Source organism: Mauremys mutica, chromosome 1 (assembly GCF_020497125.1).
Source record: "Mauremys mutica isolate MM-2020 ecotype Southern chromosome 1, ASM2049712v1, whole genome shotgun sequence".
Taxonomy (NCBI): domain Eukaryota; kingdom Metazoa; phylum Chordata; order Testudines; family Geoemydidae; genus Mauremys; species Mauremys mutica.
In genome coordinates, this window is record NC_059072.1 from 283,556,250 (window position 1) to 283,575,460 (window position 19,211).

Below are 19,211 nucleotides of genomic sequence, written 5' to 3' on the forward strand. Positions count from 1 at the left end.
TGCACACAAGTTAGGCGGAGGATGCTTATCTTTCCCCAGTTCGTGGATCGCTGTGAGGCATAGGTGGGAGACGGTATCTGAGTACCTAGAGGGAAGTGGCAGTGTGCATGCCCAGAGGCAGAAAACTTCTACCCTGAAAATTTAGGCATCTACAGAGTTCAGCAGGAGTTTTGTGGATCACAGTGGAGCTTAAAATTGGAATTTAAACACTTAAGTACCTTTGTAGATACAGGCCTCAGTGTCTCAGGCTCTGACCCAATATGAAAGCTACATTTCCCTTTAAATTACAAATTTGGACTGGGTATAGTTGCACTGATCCTCAGGGAGTTATAACTATGCCCAAACTGCGGGGGAGGGGGTGGCAAAATAATGGGGTTACATCATAGCTATAAACTTAGGGCATAACTGTAACATAGCATCATTCTTGTAAGTGTAGGCAGAATTTGGGTCCTGAGTGTGGAGATCATTGCATAGCTCCTACTAGCATAGCTCCTACTAGCTCCTGTGGCAGCTTCCTGTTAGCTCATTCCATAAAACGGTTTATGGACAACAAGGACCTTGGTCTAAATCTCACTCTATTGACATTGAGGTCCAACACACAAGTAAATCCCTTTAGAATGTGGGGCAATTTATTAACAGCTTAACTCTGCTCTGTCTCTAGCAAACACAGCTATTCTGAGTTGTTCAAAATTTTGTTTAATCCCCTACAAAATATATCTAAAGTTCTACAGGCAGTTCTATTGGACACTGATGAACTCTGAGGCAGCTATAAACGTGCATGGGGGGTGCCAAGGATTCACATACACACACCAAAAAAATGCCTCCTGGGATGGGGTGCTGGAACAATTTATATAGTGGGGGTGCTGAGAGCCATTGAACCAAACTTTAAACCCTGTATATAATGGAAAGCGTTTCAAGCCAGGGGGTACAGTAGCACCCCCAGCATCCCTACTTCCAGCACCTGGGTGTTGACTGATTAGTTAATAGTACGTAAGTGTTATTTCATCATTGCTATTATTTTCATTCTAATGCTATCCTGTACTTCTGAACAGCTGGTGCTACTTTTTAGTCTTTTAAGGACTTTATGGATTTTAATATTAGTCTTTTTTCCAAACTCCAATAGTTATACACTACCAACTGCATCAGTAAAATAGAAACTGAGACGCTTCCAAGACTTACCCTTTGTTATTTGTGTGAGTTGTGGGATTTTTTTTGAGATCATCAAGATCTTGGCTCCTATAAAAGATAAAGCAAAACCAGAGCAGGTCACAGTCAGTACATACAACTGTCCATTAGCTAAAATTAAGGACTTGCTTAAAGTAAAGAGGTTATTGACACATTTTTCAAGAAAGATGGAGTTAAATTGATGGCAAAGTTGAAAGCCTACATTACTAATTCAGTAATATACAACCATACAACCAGTAAATATATACCCTTTCAGGTTTTTCCATTTGACCCAAGCAACACCTGATTATGTTTTAGAAACAACCAACTACACCTAACGTATGAGTCAAAAGGGTAAATGCCTTCTTAGTACTCATAATCACAATTAAAAACCCCCTACTTCAATAACTTCAAAAAAATTGCATGCTTCTTAGCCAGCAATGAACTTTAAACCATGAGGTTACTGAATCATAAAATCAGCAGAATACTACTATGATGTATGCAAGAATGAGCCCCCACTGAGAAAAAAAACATAGCATAAACTAGAAGAAGCTAATCAGCGTTGGCTTGTACTGAAGACCAGTCACCTCTCTGGACCACCAGGATTCTGATTTAATTCTTACTGTGTTGGTGGGACAGCATGTCCAGCTATGACCTGGGGGACATGTTAATTGGATAAACCCACTCATTCTAGACCCTCCAGTCTCTAGCTGACAGACAACACTTCCATTGTCTGACATTTCAAAATTTCATTTTACTCTCCATAAAATTACAGCTGGTTGGAAAACACAATTTCTGTTCCATGGAAAATTCTCACATGTCAAAATATATTTTCATTCCAAATAGGAAAGAAAAGCTGAAATTTTAATATTTCTTGCAGAATGAAAATTCCAAACAAATTCTGATTAGAGAGCTATTCAAATATTTAGTTTCAGTAACACTGAATCACTTCATTTAAAAAATGTTGAAGCAATATAAAATAATATAATATATTATAATAATTTCCTATTTCAACAAATATCTGCAACAAGTGTCTGCAAAAATGTTTCCATTTCAGTAAACTGCATTTCCTAATGTAAAATTTTTGGTCAAAAACTTTTTCAGACAGCTCTGTCTAAAATCAATCCTAACATTGCCTGGACACTTTAATTAGGTTAATATCTTGTATCATTGATTTGTGAAGGAAATGAGAGATGGGTTGGAAGTATAAAGCTGTTTCCCACGACAATACCCCTCTGACTTCCTGTAGAGCCCAATCTCATTCTCTTAGTGCACAGTATTGCATGTGTCTCATTACTTGAAATTCCAATAGCTGTATATTAAACAGTTCTATCTTCAAACATCATTTAGCAAAAGATAAAGACAAAGAGCTTTGCAAGATTTCCCCTTGTCATTTGTCAGCTGTGGGATTCACTTTGAGATCACCAAGATCTTGTCTTCTTTAAGGATCAAACAAAATTAGCACGAGGGAGTCAGAGGACATTCAACATCAATTGTGTAACATTACATACGAGCTATTAATAGGTAATCTACATATTCTTCTAGAATTACTGATAAGTTTAAATTTGTTATGTTAGTAATTCTGATATATTTATGGCAACTAACACAGTGTTGCCAACTCTCACTATTTTATCATAAGTCTCATGATAGTTAATGTTTTTCTTAAAGCTTCAGGTTCTGGATTCATTTGATTATGTGAGAATCTCAGCTTTCATTAAAAGAAAAGTAAGTTTCTAGCTCCTGGTTGTAAAGAAATGCTTGAAAGCATAAACCCTGAGGCTCAAAAAAGAGAAGGCGGATTAAAAGAATAAAAAATATATTATTTTTAAGGCAATCTCATGATGATGCTCTCCCACCCACATAGCTACCGCTGCTCATTTGGGATGGTTTAATTATGCTGATAGCTGTGCTGCTATAAGTCTCTAGTGTACACATAGCCCTAGTTGTTTCTAACTCACCTGGGGCCTTATCCAAAGCCTATTGAAGTCAATGGGAGTCAGGCACCTGTTACATCTTGTCTTAATTAAACCCTGACCCTGGAACTGAAGACATGTCAAGTGTCACAGATTTCATGTGACACTAGTGTATGTAGGCAGACCTTCACGCATTCCTGCATCCCAGAATGAATGTTCTCTAGAAAGCAGGAGGACTTGGACTGCTGCCACCCCAGGGGCTGCTGTGGTGCCTGATGAAGCATGCAGATGGCCTCTCTGCCTTCCCCATTGGCTGCTTTCAAATTGCCCTGCAGTTTCTCAGACATGAAGAGCAACAGAAAGGGGAAGAGGTAGCATTGGTGACATGACATGAGTGCCCCACAGGCAGGAAAGGTGAGGGGCTTCTGGGGATGTGTGAAGTGACAGGAACCATGGCGGCAGTTGGGAAACAAGGCAGGACCTATGGGAGGGTGGGGACACAGGGGACAGGGTACTGGGGAGGACAAGGGAGACAAGGACTACAGGGGGACAGGAGCTGCTGAAGGGAGGAAGAGCAAATGGGGAACAGAATGGGTGGACAGAATAGGGACGGGGGCCTGTAGGAGGAAATCAACTAATAGTGCTAGTGCCATCAGGTTACCAACTCATGATTCTATCTGCATCTCCTGATATTTAGTGTTTTTCCTAAAGATGCAGCTCCTGGAGTCATGAGATTACACATGACACTCAGTTTATCCCCACCATTGCTTTGTGACATAATCCCTAAAGACAGAGAATTGGATGGTTTTTCTTTTTTTTTAAGTATTCAAGAATATAGTGGAGGGGGGGCATGGGAGGGAATAGGATATATATGACTATTATTTTCCATATAGCAGTAATTCTTAAACTGTTCTCCCTGGGGAGCTTGCTGGTCACATGATTCCAACTCTCCTGCTTGTTTCAAAAGGCTAAGTAACATAAAAAGCCAGCTAAAGCAAGATTAAATAGCTTCTGACTATTACTTTTCCATGTAATTACTTTAATTGCCACACCAATGTTATTTGATCATCAGTAAGAGACAAGTTGGTCTGAGCAATCAGGAATGTTCCAAGAGACAGTTTCACTATTAAGATGAAAGATAAAGTTTTCAATAATGCCTAAGTAACTTAGGATCCTAAGTCCCATTGACTTTTAAAGAGACTTAGAGCTGGTCTGCACAGTGCTGCAGTGTGCTCTACAGGGGATATGAACTGCAGGGTGCTCTAACATGTTGCACTCTGCCCCATATAGACCTTGCTGGCACAAACTAAAAAGGTGCCTAGTTCACATTGATGTGATCCCATTAGGAGCCTAACTCACTTAGATGTTTTTGAAAATTGTACTCAAAGTCTGCAATATAAAAAATGTTGGGGACTCCTGCCTTATAAAAATTGTACCGCAATTTACAAACAACTGTATGTTGGCCCTACCTTGTAGTTCTCTCTGTTGTGATTCTTCTTTCAGCAACAGATATGCCAGGTTTTGTTGGAGATACCTGCCTATAAAAAATTAAATGCTATTAATATAGTTATATGTTTTATATAAACATATACAAGCACCTGCTCCAAAGGAGTTCAATATAACACCCAAACTACTACAGCTCTTCCTGTGTTAATATTAGAATCAAATGTTAAAAAGAATCCAGTGTTTTCCTATCAAATAATGCATAATAGGTAGGGAAGTTAAAAACATAAACAAAATGGATTGAAATATTAAATTAATACATATTCAAGAAATCTCTCTCTTAGGTACTTATAGAGCTCAAAACACTATATTGTCTGGGTATCATAATGCAGTATTTAAGAATAGCACAAAAGTATTATCAAAGTGGGCTTTGTTCTTGCTATTCTAAGGGCTGGCCTCGTATAAACTGAGGTGTTTTTTTCTTGAAGTCACAGCTTTTCTATGTTTGAGTGTTTTTCCTAGTGGCTGACATTTCTCTGTTAATGGGGAAGAAAGAAACTGCATTAAAAACACTTCAGATTTTAACCCTGGTTTAGGTAAATTTCAATATGCATTTTAAAATTCTTTCCAGGTAAACATAGTTTGTTTTAACTAACTTGTACTCCCAGACAGTGTCCAGACATTTCAGCTAAAGATAAATTCCTTCAGATAATTTATCCTTTATTCTTCACCAGTGCTCCCTAAGAAATCTTCACCTTAGTACACTCAAGAGCAGACCACTCCCATAGAGGGTAGGTAAGATCAGGCTGCAGGGTGAGAAGGAGGATGTTTGCGGGGGGAATGGCAGTCTGGGCTAAGAAAAGAAACAGATCACAGAAATTCCATTTCTCTGGCAGTGTGAGTTAATTATTTTCATCAGGAAATCATGACAATAAGATAAAATAAACGTACTGCAACTCTCAGACAACTTCCAATGTTTTAAATTAATCTTAAATTTACTCCGCTGTTTATATTTTAAATAACTACCTCCTCAGCGAACTGCATTTTTCCCCCTTATAAGCTATTCTCAATACACTGGGAATAGAGTGTCTATTGGCTTGGGGGGAGGGGTGTAATTTCCTTTCCTGTCTAAACGGACATGCACAAAAAAAGAGATACTTCTTCTGTAATAAAATATGAGTTCTACACTATATGTACCCATGCTGTCAATTACTCTGATTTGTAAAACAAAGTTGAAGAATCCTAATAAATTATATATGTTGTGATCTACATTCTGATGTGACTGATCTGTTTGGCTATGCTTTATGGTTCTCCTGGAACAAACACTTCTTCCATAAAATGTAAGCTGGGTGATATATTAAATTTTACACACGTAACACTTCCTTAATTCTCTCTCTCTCTTTCATGCCACATCTGCTTGGCAGGATTAAAGTAAGTAATCAAGACTGACATCTTGCAAATTCCTTCAATTAGGGCAACTGGCTGTCTGAAGGAAGTGGGAATAAGATATATATCCTTTAGGTCACTGGTTCAGATACCCCTCAGGTTAAGAACAACTACAGTTAAGATTTGATGGTTATTTATAAAGACACATAACATAATGACTTCAATGGCATTACCTGCAGGACTAGTTGGATGAATCAGCATTTGCAAGACCCACTGTCTGCAATGAGCTTTTTCTTAAAAACTCATACAGTTGCTCGATGAAGCTACGCCTACAGTAGCAACAATGCACTGTAAAGCATCTGCCAGTGTTCATGCCACCATCTAATCTAATCTCTCTCAGAACAAGTCTAGCAGCTGTTTACTGTAGTGCTTTCACCATTTCTACCACCAGTGAAGCTCCACCCGTGGCATGTAACAGTGAGAGACGGAGAAAAACCTCCGTGGAAACACTGCTTAAATTAAGATGTAACTTGCCGAGTGATGATTGCAAGTGCTGAGGCATTCCCTCCCTGAAGTTCCCAGCCAGTTCGGCTCTTCTTCTGAGCTGTCTCTACTCTAGGACTCTAGATAGTCTCATTCTCACTCAGGACTCCGAACTTCCTTTCCTTTGGGCTCTCTCCCATTAATAACTCCCAATGGCAGTTCACCATACTAGGGCACCCCTGGACTGGAACAGGAGAGCTGAGCTCAATTTCATTTAGTAAGTCAGCTACCCTGTTACAGTCCCAAAGAGAACAGGAGTGTTTGTGGCCAGAGCTCCCAAACCCCTCTGTATCAGTTCATGAGGGACAACTACTTCACCAGTAGAAGTCTGGCAGAACCCATCCAGCTGGTGTGTGCAGCTGCATAGTTCCCAAAGGAATTCTCACTGAGTTACCCAAAGTGCCACCATGAATTCTCATTGCTGCACAGCCCTTTTACACAACACCTGCAAATAGGCTGCGACTTTAAATATTACATTACATTTTTTTTACCACTTCCACAGTGGGAAAGCTCTGCTTGTGTTAGCACATCCTTTAATACAAAGGTGAAAACTATTCTGGTCCAGCAAGAGAACAGCCACAATAATTTTAGAAGACTTGCTCTCATTAAGAGATAAGCCCCTCAGGGCTTAAGTCAGTCACTATGCAACCAAGAAAAGGTTGACAAAACCCTGGAATACACTGACACTTCAATAATGAAGTTGAGCTAAAACCTCAAAAGACATCTCTGTCCTAATAACATCAATATTGAAAAGGGCAGTTTCAGGCTACAAAAACAACTACAAATTGCCAGCTGGAACATCCAAATTCTGGATCAAAACTGCACCCTGAAACATAGTAAGTAATTCAGGATTTGCATTGTACAAAAATTAACATAACAGGCCTTTCTGAACATTGATTGACTGTCCAAGGCCCCTTCAACACTCCTGTAACAGACTTTGTGGTGTGTAAATGAGAAAGAAAAAGTAAGTCGAGAAAGGAATGGCGTTTATTCTGAATTGGGGTGCGTTTTCGTTCCTGTTGCAATCCAGACTAATCAATGCCAGCTTTCTTTCAAAGGAGCCCTCATTTTAGCCTTGCACCAACAGAAGCCAAGGATGACGAAATTGAAAAGGTCTGCAGCCGACTGTGAAAGCCCATTTATACAGTGCCAAAACACAATGTGCTGCATTGCACAGAGAATTTCAGAGCTAAATGCAGAGGCAGAGTTGTTTAGAATGTTTTGAGGGGATGTGGACTGGGAAAGATCACTGAAGAAAGGACAGCAATTCATTCAGTTCTGCTTTGAGGGTAAGTATGACCTTGTAAACACTACAAGAAATAATGCATTTGCATCTCTTCACATCAGCTCTGCAATGGCCAATCATTTATATCATTGAACAGAAGAGATGTAAACCAGCACTGCTAACTTTAAAACTCTGTCGGGTGCCATGTATACTAGAAATGAGGTGCAGAATCTCTCACTCAGTATAAAAGTCAGTTAACATGGGGCTTTTTTGTTTTTTGCTTTGGTGCAAAAATTTCTTACCAGAAATTTGTGTGTTAATTTGCAGAAGAAAAAGCAGTCTTGAAAGTCAAAAGCTACTTTTTATAATCACAATCAGCCTTTTCAGCCAAACCCAGATGTGACAGCAGTTATTAGCATCATACACTCTACACCTGCTCCAGGATCAATCCTACTTTTTTAGTAACTAGGTACCCAACACACTTGTGGGTGAGTGAGTGGTGTCCCATGTCATATTCTAGTAGTCTGCCCAAATATATTATCTAGAAAGGGAAGATAAATTAGGAAGACATCAAAGTGAGGCAGCCAGAAAGGAAGACTTTGTGATGTGCAAGTGGGGTACTTAAGCAGGGTGAGAGGCTAGATTAGACACAACTGAAAGATTCTTATTTATATATAGTAATAGAGTTTACTAAAGGCTTCAGGCCTTGAGTGCAGAAGGTGGGGGCCCACAAGGACTCTAAAAATTAACACTTGCCACTCCAGGCTTGTATTAAACTCCCAAGATTACAGCTTCTCTCTGACCATGGATTGGTAAATGCTACCACCACCCAAGTGTAAAACCCCTTTGAGAGACCAGGAAGGCTCACTTGGGAATTCCTTCCTGTGGGGTACCCTCAAGCCTTTTCACGCCCTCCACCCCCAGGGAAGAGCTGAGAAAGAAAAAAAAATCAGCTGTTGCCACCAGCTAATAAAAAATACATGTGCACAAGCCTCTTAAGACACAGAACTCTAATCCTGTTCTTAAAAAAGGTAAATTTTATTAAAAACGAAAGAAAGAAAATACATCTGAAAACTCAGGCTATTGCTAGATTTTAAAAGAGCAAATATAAGGATTAAGCACAAGAATAGCTTTCAGCAGGGCTGGCTCCAGGGGTTTTGCCACCCCAAGCAGCCAAAAAAAAAAAAAAGCCGCAATCGCGATCTGGGGCAATTCAGCGGGAGGTCCTTCGCTCTGAGCGGGAGCGAGGGACCCTCCGCCGAATTGCCGTCGAATACCTGGACATGCCGCCCTTCTCTGGAGTGGCTGCCCCAAGCACCTGCTTGCTAAACTAGTGCCTGGAGCCGGCCCTGGCTTTCAGATGTCCAGATTAAAGGTTACAAGCAAAACAAAAGCACCTGGGGTTAGCACACAGGAATCCACATGCCATAAAGAAATAAAAGCGAGAAACCTAATTGCATCTTCCTAGACATTTCCTGATCTACTTACATATCTGGGGTTTCAAATAAGTAGTTTCTAGGTATGATACTGATGGTTTTTCATACTTGGCCCAAGCTTTTTACAACATAACTGCTGCCCTGTCCCCCTCTCACCAGGAGAACCACAGACAGACAAGGGGGAAGTTTTTTCCTCAATTTTAAAAAGTTCTAGCCTTCCCATTGGCTCTTTTGGTCAGGTGTCCACTCACTTCCTTTTACCTATGCATAGTAGTGAGACTTTTAACCCAGGTAAAGCAAGTAGAGAACAGTTACTGAGAGTGATTTTATAGCTAACTGGCTCACTAGGTGTCCATAAAAGGGAGCTATTTCTCCCCCACCCCTTCATTTATCACACATCTCATATTAAATGGGATGATTATGGAAATGAGGTTACCATTAGCTAGACAGAATCAAACCCCATGAGATTTCTGAAATCGTGGCATTACATTTTCTTTTGAAAAGCAGTGGTTAGAGCAGCTTGAATAATGAAAGATGATGAAAACACCTGCAAAAATAGGCAATGGAAACCTGGAGCTTGGTCTCTTTCCTCCCACCCCCATCTCCCTCCAAGACAAAAGTTACTTAGGAAGACTATTCTGTGAAGACTTGCTCTCAAAGTACCCACCTTCATCCACATACACACCCCACTGAAACATCTTACTCAACCCACGTTTACTACACAGCCTGCAAAAAAGACAGACTTAATAACCTCTGAAGTGTTTACTGTACTCCTACAGTCTGACAGTCATTAAAGTTCAAGACAGCAGCCAGCATGACTAGAGGCAATTTGGCAGCTGAGTAAGATCTCTATCCAAGTTTTATAAGGCCCTCATGACCATAATGTCTGAGCACCTTCTCAAATACTCCAAAACAGCTTTTGAATTTTAGAATTGATTAATAATTGAAGCTATTCTGTTACTGATTCATTATATTCTATTTAAACTCTTTGTGGCAATCCCTTCATTAATTATTTTTAACACACTGGCACAAATTCGTCCCTGGTGTAATTCAGATTAAATCAGTGGAATTGCATTAGGGTTGTATCTGGCCCAGTGTATCCAATACTGATAGATACTTTTAGATAGGTTTCGCTATGTGCAGACTTTATGTATGATCTTTACCTAACCTAAGACACAGAAGTTGCTTGCCTACTGAAGGAGATCATTAATAGATAGTTGAATAAAATTGTACTGGGAACCTTGAGGACGATTTAAAATATTCAAACTATATTGCCTGTTGAACATACTGCTTAATGCAGATTTTGAAGTATTTGCAACTAAGAGAAGAGTAACTATTGTCATAGGTGCTACAATTATAATAAAGTTATTGCTCAAGGCAAAGGGCAAAATAATCCACTTGGCGCATCATTGAAAGGGGAATATCACACTACAAACAGGCACAGGATAGTGAAAACACAGCATGAATAAGATCCATCACACAGATCTGAAGGAAAAAGTGTGTCTATACATATTTCCTTTATTAGTTATACACCATCGTATGGGTATAAGATGGTAAGGCCCCTGCCCTGAGGAGCCTACTATCTAAATTATACAAAATACACACAAATAAGTTTTAGACACAATGAGGGAAAATAATGGCATGGGAAGAGATGCAACATAAAAAATTATATGACTAAAAGGGTTAGTTTTCAGTTTTAATTTTTTCAGTGTTAAAATATATATAATTTTAAAATGATATCTCTAAACTGAAATTACTTACTTTAGTCATGTCAAGCACATGCTGAATGAATGTGAGAATTAAGGAAATGTTACTAATGTAATAAATAAATATATATTCCACATTATAGTTTGTGGTAGAAGTGCTGCAGTAGGAGAACTATAAAGTATACCTGAATGGATAGACATTTAGAAAGCAGATAAGAACATTCTTATATCCTCAACTGTAATTATCAACAGCCTATGTTAATTAACCTACTTGGATGTTTTTAAGTTAGAGCAGTAACTGACAGGGAATGTCAATCATATAGACTTTATATAGTATAGAGAGTGCCTTATATAATTGACATTCCGTGTCAGTTACTACTCTAACTTAAAAATTGGTTAAAAGTATAGATTTGTTTTCCATTAGGGATATAAGCAGGAGGAGACAGAATATGATTAGCCGTCAAAGGCTAGGCAATGAAAAATAGTAAGATTCTTGAGGGGGAGGGGGGACTTGAAGAAGGAGAGTGTGGATGCCTGGCTGCTATATACAGGAATATAGGAATTGCCATTCTGGTCAGAGGTCCAGCCTATCCACTATCCTGTCTCGGACAGTGACCTGTACCAGATGCTTCAGAGGAATGGACCCTGTAATTTATGTAGTGGCCTACTTATAGAGGAAATTTCCTTCTAACTTCAGGTAGTTTGCTTATACACTGAAGCCTAAATGCTTATATTCCTTTAAACATGTTCTCATTAATCTTATGGTGATCTAATCATTTTGTGAATCCTACTAAGCTTCTGCCCTCAATACTATCTTGTTGCAGACAGCTACACAGGTTAATTGTGGATTGTAGTACTCAGGACAGGTGTATATATTATATTTTAAGATAGAGAATAAATGAGCATAGGGTAAAGTTTTACATGAGTCAGATGTCAGAAGATGTCCCCACACCCACACCAGATCAATCAGCACCCAAAGTACACCCATCCACTAAAGGACACTTCATCCTCCCATCTCTGGCTCCCACTCTCTCTCCCCTGGTAGTTCCAGGGAGGTTAATGCAGCTCCAGGATTCTGTGTGTCCTTTGCAAGAAATAGAGGTGCCAGGATACACAGAAGCCCAGTGAGGGCCTCATTCCCATCTATACCAAAAAGTGATGTTTGGCACTGTGGCCCAGATCCACAAAGGGACTTAAGTCCCAGTTTTAGGCACCACTGTGATCCACAAAAGCCCCACTCAGTTGCTGCCTAACCCTGTAGATTCCTACATTTTTGCTACAAAAGTTTCCAAAGCTTTGGCCTCTGGGCCTGGGCACTGCTGCCCCACTCCAGAGATCTGGATGCCAAAGCCCCAGTGCAATCCTCAAACTGGAGGGAGATAGGTGGAGGAGCGCCTATCTTGTATGCGGGGCCAATTCAGTACCCTCAGTGCATGCCTACTAGATCAGGACCCATTCAAAAGTGTCCTCCTGCTCCAAGTGACTGTATAATTTTTAGTGTAGTGGTTAGTGCACTCATCTGGGATGTGGGAGACCAAGGTTCAATTCTTCTCTCTGTCTGACAGGGAGAAATTATTTGAACAGGGGTCTCCCACCTCTCAGGAGAGTGCCCTAGCCACTGAGCTATGCTGAAGGAGGAGGATGGGTGTCTCTCTCAGTCTGTCCTGACACTGTTTCACTTTGAACAACTGCTTCAAACAGTCACTGAACCAGAGAGAGAGAGTGACTCTATAGCCTCGGAGCTCCAGATTCCAGTCCCCCTGCTCCAAAGACACTTGCATGGCAAACTGCACTGTGGAGTTAACATTCTTTGCCCCAAAGAGAGATAGCACCTTACAGCCATCTCAGCTAATCTCCCTCCAAATGATGCTCCTGCTAGCATTGACAGCTTCCACAGGGAGTCAGTTACAGTTCTCAAAATGGGTGATTTACCACAACTTGGATCTTATGAGGATGGCAAAGAAAATCAGGGATTGATTTGCCATAAAGTATAATCTGTAGTATCCAATAGCATACATGTCTGTTCCAGTTATATGTTTTTTGCTAGCTAACACAGTCCTCTCAAAATGAAGATGCTTTGATAGCTATCGTGCACTCATAAATATTAATAAGAATCCATATTTAACCCAATCACATAAGAATCAATAGAATGCTGTACTCTTGTACCCTACAGAAGACAAGGCAGATGCATTAAGTATCATATTCCGGTCATTTTAAATGGGGAGTAATTCATTAATACTTTAACATCTCTCCAGAGAAAAAACAAAATCCAAGTAAATATGTATCTTTAAAAATGCATTTAAATATTACAGTTCTGAGTAAAATTACATGACAATAAAGTATTTCACACTTAAACTAAAATATTACCTTAATTTTATTTTAGTGAATTTCAACATTACTAGAAAATAGATTTACTGTTAATTTTCCTGGATAAATATTTTTTGCCAAAATTATAGCATTAATGTAGCATTTTTAACAGAAAATGGTGTTTCTGTTGAGCACTATTGGATACATACATTTAGCAGAATTTGTAGGTGCATAAAACTGTAGGATTGGTTACATCAAGAATAAAGGGTTATATTTAGCCCTCTGTTTTCCAGGCTACTTATAGTTTACATAGTGACACAAAAAACTGCAGAGCAAGGTTACCATAGTAACATAGTGGATCAGTCACATACTATTCCTACAGCTCTCCACCAATGAAGGAACTGGAATATAAAGCTTGATATGTTAATGAGAACCAGTAGGGGAGGATGGATATGAATTGAATGAGAACGGGGATTAAGGAAGACTTTAAGAAGCCTTTATAGTGGGGAATGGCTGTGACATCCCTAGTTAATGAACTGGTATATTTTATTTTGTAAAATCCCCAAGATTTGTGGATGGGAATGTTTCACTTAAGCACTACTTTCTTCCTAGAGAATTACACTGCCAGACATCTTCAGGGTGTTTTCCTTGATTTTGGACTGTTCTAATATACTATGGAATTTATTGGAGAATACAAGGTAACATATGCTATGGCTTCAGATCTCCAAAAATTATACTTTGTTAATCAAATAAATTAAACTGAGCTAATTTAAACTGACTTAAAATCTGTAGCCTTTCCTATTCAAAATTAAAAATTGCAAATTGTGAGCTACTATAATTCTCAGTGCATCTCTAAAAGTATCTTTCTTGTAACGAATTCACAATTTTAACCATAGAGCTGAATTGCATAGTCAGGGCACTGTATTACAGGCAAGGGCATAGAGTCAGTGTTTGTGCACAGTTATTACTGAATACATTGGAAAATGTACCATTTCCATTCTGACAAGCCTCCCAGTTTGCCTCGATTTTAAATAATCAGCATTTTCACATTCTTCATTGACAACTTTTATAGTCGATTAATATTATCTATCTGTATTTCAAAATACAGTACCACATACACTAACTCTTAAAAACACATTTTAATATTTGTCACATTAATTTGTGTTTACATTTTTCTGTCTAACACTAACAATACTCCACACTAATATGGCTCTTTTACCCACATAGCACTGTGCAGACATTAACTAAACCTTGCCTGTGAGTTGTGTTAAGCAGGTATAAACTACTATCATCCAGCCTCTTGCCCTTTAATGTGCCCCCTTGTGGCCAAATCCTTGGGAAAAAAGGCAGCCGTGCCCCAGTTTCCTTTTTGGTATCAGCTCCAAAATGTGGCCTGTAGTGCTCAGCCTCTTTTAACAGCTCCACCCTGTGGCTGGGTCATTTTGAGTCCGCCCCTTTCAGGGAAGTAAGGGGTCTCACCTCAAGATCCTAAAGGTCCTGTGATGGGCCTCCAACCACCAGGCCTGACACCACATATCCCTATCTCTCTTCTTCGTCAGGGAGGAACAAAAGTTAAAACAGGAACAAACAAAGTCCAGTAGTCTTAAGTTAGGGCTGCCAGCCTGAATCTGGAGCTTCAGCAGTCCCGTCCTCCTTCCCTCCAGGAGGCTGTAGGAGGACCCAAGCTCACCTCTCCTCTGGGTCCCAGCATTAGGCAGGGAAGGACTGTTTGTTTAGGTCCCCTGCTGCTGCCCTGGACTGCTTACTACATACAGCCTTTGCAGCCATTTTCCTTATCGTCCCTTTCCTGGATCCTTCTGCCTGAAAGTTGCTCTCTCTAGTTAGCTTTCCCCCATCTCATGCTGCAGAACTGGAACCTTTGGCACTCAGCCCATCAGGGAAATCCACTGGCAAGCCGGGATGATTTGTTTACCTGCAGTGTCCACATGTTCGGCCAATCACAGCTCCCATTGGCCACAGTTTGCTGTTCCAGGCCAATGGGGGCTGTGGGAAGCGGCGGCCAGCACATCCCTCAGCCCACACCGCTTCACGCAGCCCCCATTGGCCTGGAAGGGTGAACTGTGGCCAGTGGGAGCTGCAATCGACCAGACCTGCGGCGGACGCTGCAGGTAAACAAACCGGCTCATCCCGCCAGCAGATTTCCCTGACAGGCCGCGTGCCAAATGTTGTCGATCCCTGTTGTAGAACTTCTCTCTGGTGGCTCCCAACTTCTCCAGCAGCCACCCTGCTCTGTTTGGGTTGCAAATTTTTATCTCAGCTGTTGCAAACTAGCCATTCAGCAGCAGCTAGGGGAGTGATTGCTCTCTTCATTAACCCTTATATTGTCTGCTGCTGCCTGTGTGGGGTCTTTACTTCCCACCACACTACTCCAATTTGATAGCTGTGGAAATTGAAGCACAAAAGGTGTAATGACTTCTCCAAGATAATGCAGCAAATCACTGACAGAACCTGGATTACCATTCATGGAGTTCCTGGCTTCTAGTCCTAAACTTGGTCCATACTGCTTCCCCTCATCCACAGAACCCACGTAACCCATCAAATATTGAGGTCTAATAAATCTATTATGTTATATTTCTCTTTCCCATTCTGTACCAATCATTCTGATTATGTGTATTTGTAATACCTTGTTCTGGTTTTATTGTCTACAGTAGTTTTTGATCTCTCAGGTGTAGTTTGTTCTGATGAATAGATAGTCCTGCAATATAATGTTAAATATATATTTAATTCATGAGTAACATACCTAAGTCATATAAATCTCATTCCACATACATAAGTTATAATAGTACCCATCATTGTACAGTATCTCTTAGGTTTATAATAGAGTAATGAGTGAGGGCAGTGGTTCTCAAACTGGTGTTCCCTTTCACATACCAAACCTCTGAGTGCAACCCCCCTTATTAATGAAAAACACTTTTAAATATATTTAACACCATTATAAACGCTGGAGGCAAAGCGGGGTGGAGGCTGACAGCTCGTGACCCCCCATGTAATAACCTCGCGACCCCCTCAGGGGTCCCATCCCCAAGTTTGAGAACCCCTGAGTTAGGGTTTTTTTGAGAAAGGACAACTACTTTCCACAGATTTTTTAAAATTACATATATCCACACATACAACACTTCTTTGCACATCCGTGCTGTGACCCATTGAGCTTTGTGAAAAACTGGTGTTTCTGGATTGGTTGTTTTAACGTTATGGATTCAGTAATAAATTGTGGTTTGTTTAAGGTTTGAAAGTGCTTGTAGGAAAAAAAATCCCTGCAGATCTGATATGAACTTTTGCATATGAAGAATAATGTGAGCAGAGTACTGGTCATTTTTCCTTAATTTTTAAGATCATATTTCTCTCTCGTCAAAATAATAATTGCAACACCTTTAGCAGACTAAGGCCTTGATACTGCAAACACTTATGCACTTGAATAACTTCCCCATGAGTCAACAGGGCTACTTGTGGAAGTAAAGTTAAGCATGTGCAAAAGTGTTAGTAGGATCAAGAACTAGCTAGACATTTTATTGTGCAGAAATGAATAGATGTAATATGAATGTCATAAAGCTCTGAGGCCAGTGACTCTCAAAGTGCTCTGTGGAACATTTGCAATCAGTCCAAAGAGTAGGCTTTATATGGTCCTGGTTCTCCCTCCTTATATCTAGGTGCTAAATCACATTAAAAGACAGCTAAAATACCTTAAATATGTTCATAATATTAGTTATTATTAATAATAATTATTATTATTAATATGTGAGGTTGTCTCTATAGGGATGTTATAAGATAATGAATGGGAGAGAAGGTGGGCTACTGGATTGGGAATCCGAGTGTATGTGATCCAACAGACAGACAATCTCTATTAAAATGAGATCTACACTATGACAAAGTTTGAGAACTGCTGTAGTAGATAGACCCAATCCATGAAATTACAAGTCAGTTAAGCATTCTCTGTGTGTGAATATTTTACTTATTTAACTAATAGGTTTAGAAACTGATTTAGTTAAACTGTCACAACTCCTCTGTGTGGGTTTAAGAGGGCCTTATATCGATTTAGCTTCAGTCAAGTCTTTACCTTAAATAAGACTTTAGTTTACTATTTCCCCTCCCATTATTTTACTCTTTCCCTCATTTACTCTTCTTCCATTTATTGATTGCCTCCAAAGAGTCAGTTCAACATTGAGTGACCTTAGTAGTGGCAATAACGACAACTGTGGAATTAAAATCAGGGAACAGGTTTATTTTAGGGGGGGTGGCTTGGGGGAGAGGGGTTGTTTGTATTTTAAATGCTGAGCTATGTACATTGAAATGCTCTAAACTATTTGAAGGATAAGGAGATTTATACTTTGTGGGATGCCCTCTTTGCTTGCTCCTGTGTGATCAGGAAAATCTCAGTTAAATCATATATTCATTCTGTTAGAAGCAAGTACACAACAATATGCACAGAACTGTGCTGTATTTCCAAGCTTAAGAGCTTTACAAGTAATATTTAAAATATCACAAACTTACATCTTTGGCCCTTCTGGATTTTCTGAAGAAGCAATTCTGTAGAAAGAGAACCATATGCACTTCAGGTGTGAAGTAGCAAACACTAGTATTGGAGCACCTCTCAAATATTTAAAAATCTAACAACAGTCTATCTTACTTTTCCTTCCTTATAAGACAACAATGTTTTCTTAGTGTATGAATAATGCATACATCAATATAGATAACATACTGAAAATAAAATAAGACATTTCTATTATATTTTTACATATTGTTTTTAGTTTAGACAATCATGAGTCAATTAACTATTCTCCAAAGTACATACTCAGATCAATGCATCTTTGATTTCAGTACTCAATTGGCAGTCAAAAGCTCAGTTATAGTGGAACTGATAAGATACTTAACATGGATTGCACGTTCCTTTTAAGTGTCCTGTAATTAGTGCTTAGTTAACATGGAATTGAAATGGGACACTATAGAAATTCATGTCATGCTTGGAAAGAGTGAATTCAGAAAAATTCAGACCAGTTCTTTGGCTCATAAGACTACTTGAAAACTAGTGACAGCTTTCTTTGAAGCCAGACCATATTTAGGTAACTCCATTCCTGAAGATAACAGGACAATCCTGTGTCTCACTGCTTTCAGATCCAAAGGAATGATTCATCTCTACACTCTAGCTTTCTCTTAATAGCAAAAATAAAAAAATTCATTTAAAAAATCTTATGTCTAGCAAATTACCCTTTACTACCACCAGCAATGGACCACTTGCTTATTATTTGAATGCCTTCCAAGAAATCATAGTTATAAGCATGGGATAGACAGACAGGGTCTTTTCCCTAGAATTGAGAAGTGCACAGCTAGTGGTGCTCTGATTTCCCCACTCTTGCCATGTTATGGTAGTCCTGCTTACATAGTTTCCACATCTCTCTATTTGCTTCTGATTTTAATCTTGTTGCAACTCTGCTAAACACGCCACTTCATGGTCTTCCTGAAACATGCTTCAAGCGAAGTAGGAAGCTCTCCTTTGATTGGTGGCTATTATTAGCTATAATAATACCAAGCACTGAAAAACAGCATGTACATCTTCAAAGCACTTTACAAATATGAACAATGAATCACTTCATTCCCATCTTTGATGGCCAAGTGTAGAGTGGCAACACCAATCAGAGGTAGAGTGACCATATATCCCAAAGGGAAATCAGAACACTGTGCAGGGCTGGCCTGACCCACCCATCCAAGCACTGTCTCCCCTCCCCCCCGCCACACGTGGAGTTGGCTTTTTCCCTCCCCCCGCCGCACATGGGGCTCAGGGGCGGCTCTAGGGATTTTGCCGCCCCAAGCACGGAAGGTAGGCTGCCTCCGGTGGTTTGCCTGTGGGAGGTCCTCCGAAGCCGCGGGACCAGCGGACCCTCTGCAGGCAAGCCGCCGGAGGCAGCCTGCCTGCCGCGCTTGCAGCGCCGGCAGAGCGCCCCCGGCGGCTTGCCGCCCCAAGCACACGCTTGGCGTGCTGGGGCCTGGAGCCGCCCCTGATGGGGCTGGCCCCAGCCCTGCCTTCCCACATCCCCCATGCAAGCTCTCATCTGAGCCCAGCCTGCTCCCCCTG

At 40.2% G+C, this 19,211-nt stretch overlaps 1 protein-coding gene across 2 annotated transcripts in view; it reads right to left on the reverse strand.

The window, feature by feature from the left end:
* The window catches only part of SCEL (sciellin), a 116,740-nt gene that overhangs the window by 13,547 nt on the left and 83,982 nt on the right, over nucleotides 1-19,211 (reverse strand). For both annotated transcript variants that reach the window (XM_045012506.1, XM_045012514.1), the window contains 4 exons: nucleotides 17,633-17,668; nucleotides 15,768-15,839; nucleotides 4,547-4,615; nucleotides 1,180-1,236 (listed from right to left, as the gene is read on the reverse strand). In XM_045012506.1, coding sequence (XP_044868441.1) covers nucleotides 1,180-1,236; nucleotides 4,547-4,615; nucleotides 15,768-15,839; nucleotides 17,633-17,668 — 234 coding nt within the window. The remainder of the gene's footprint in view (nucleotides 1-1,179; nucleotides 1,237-4,546; nucleotides 4,616-15,767; nucleotides 15,840-17,632; nucleotides 17,669-19,211) is intronic.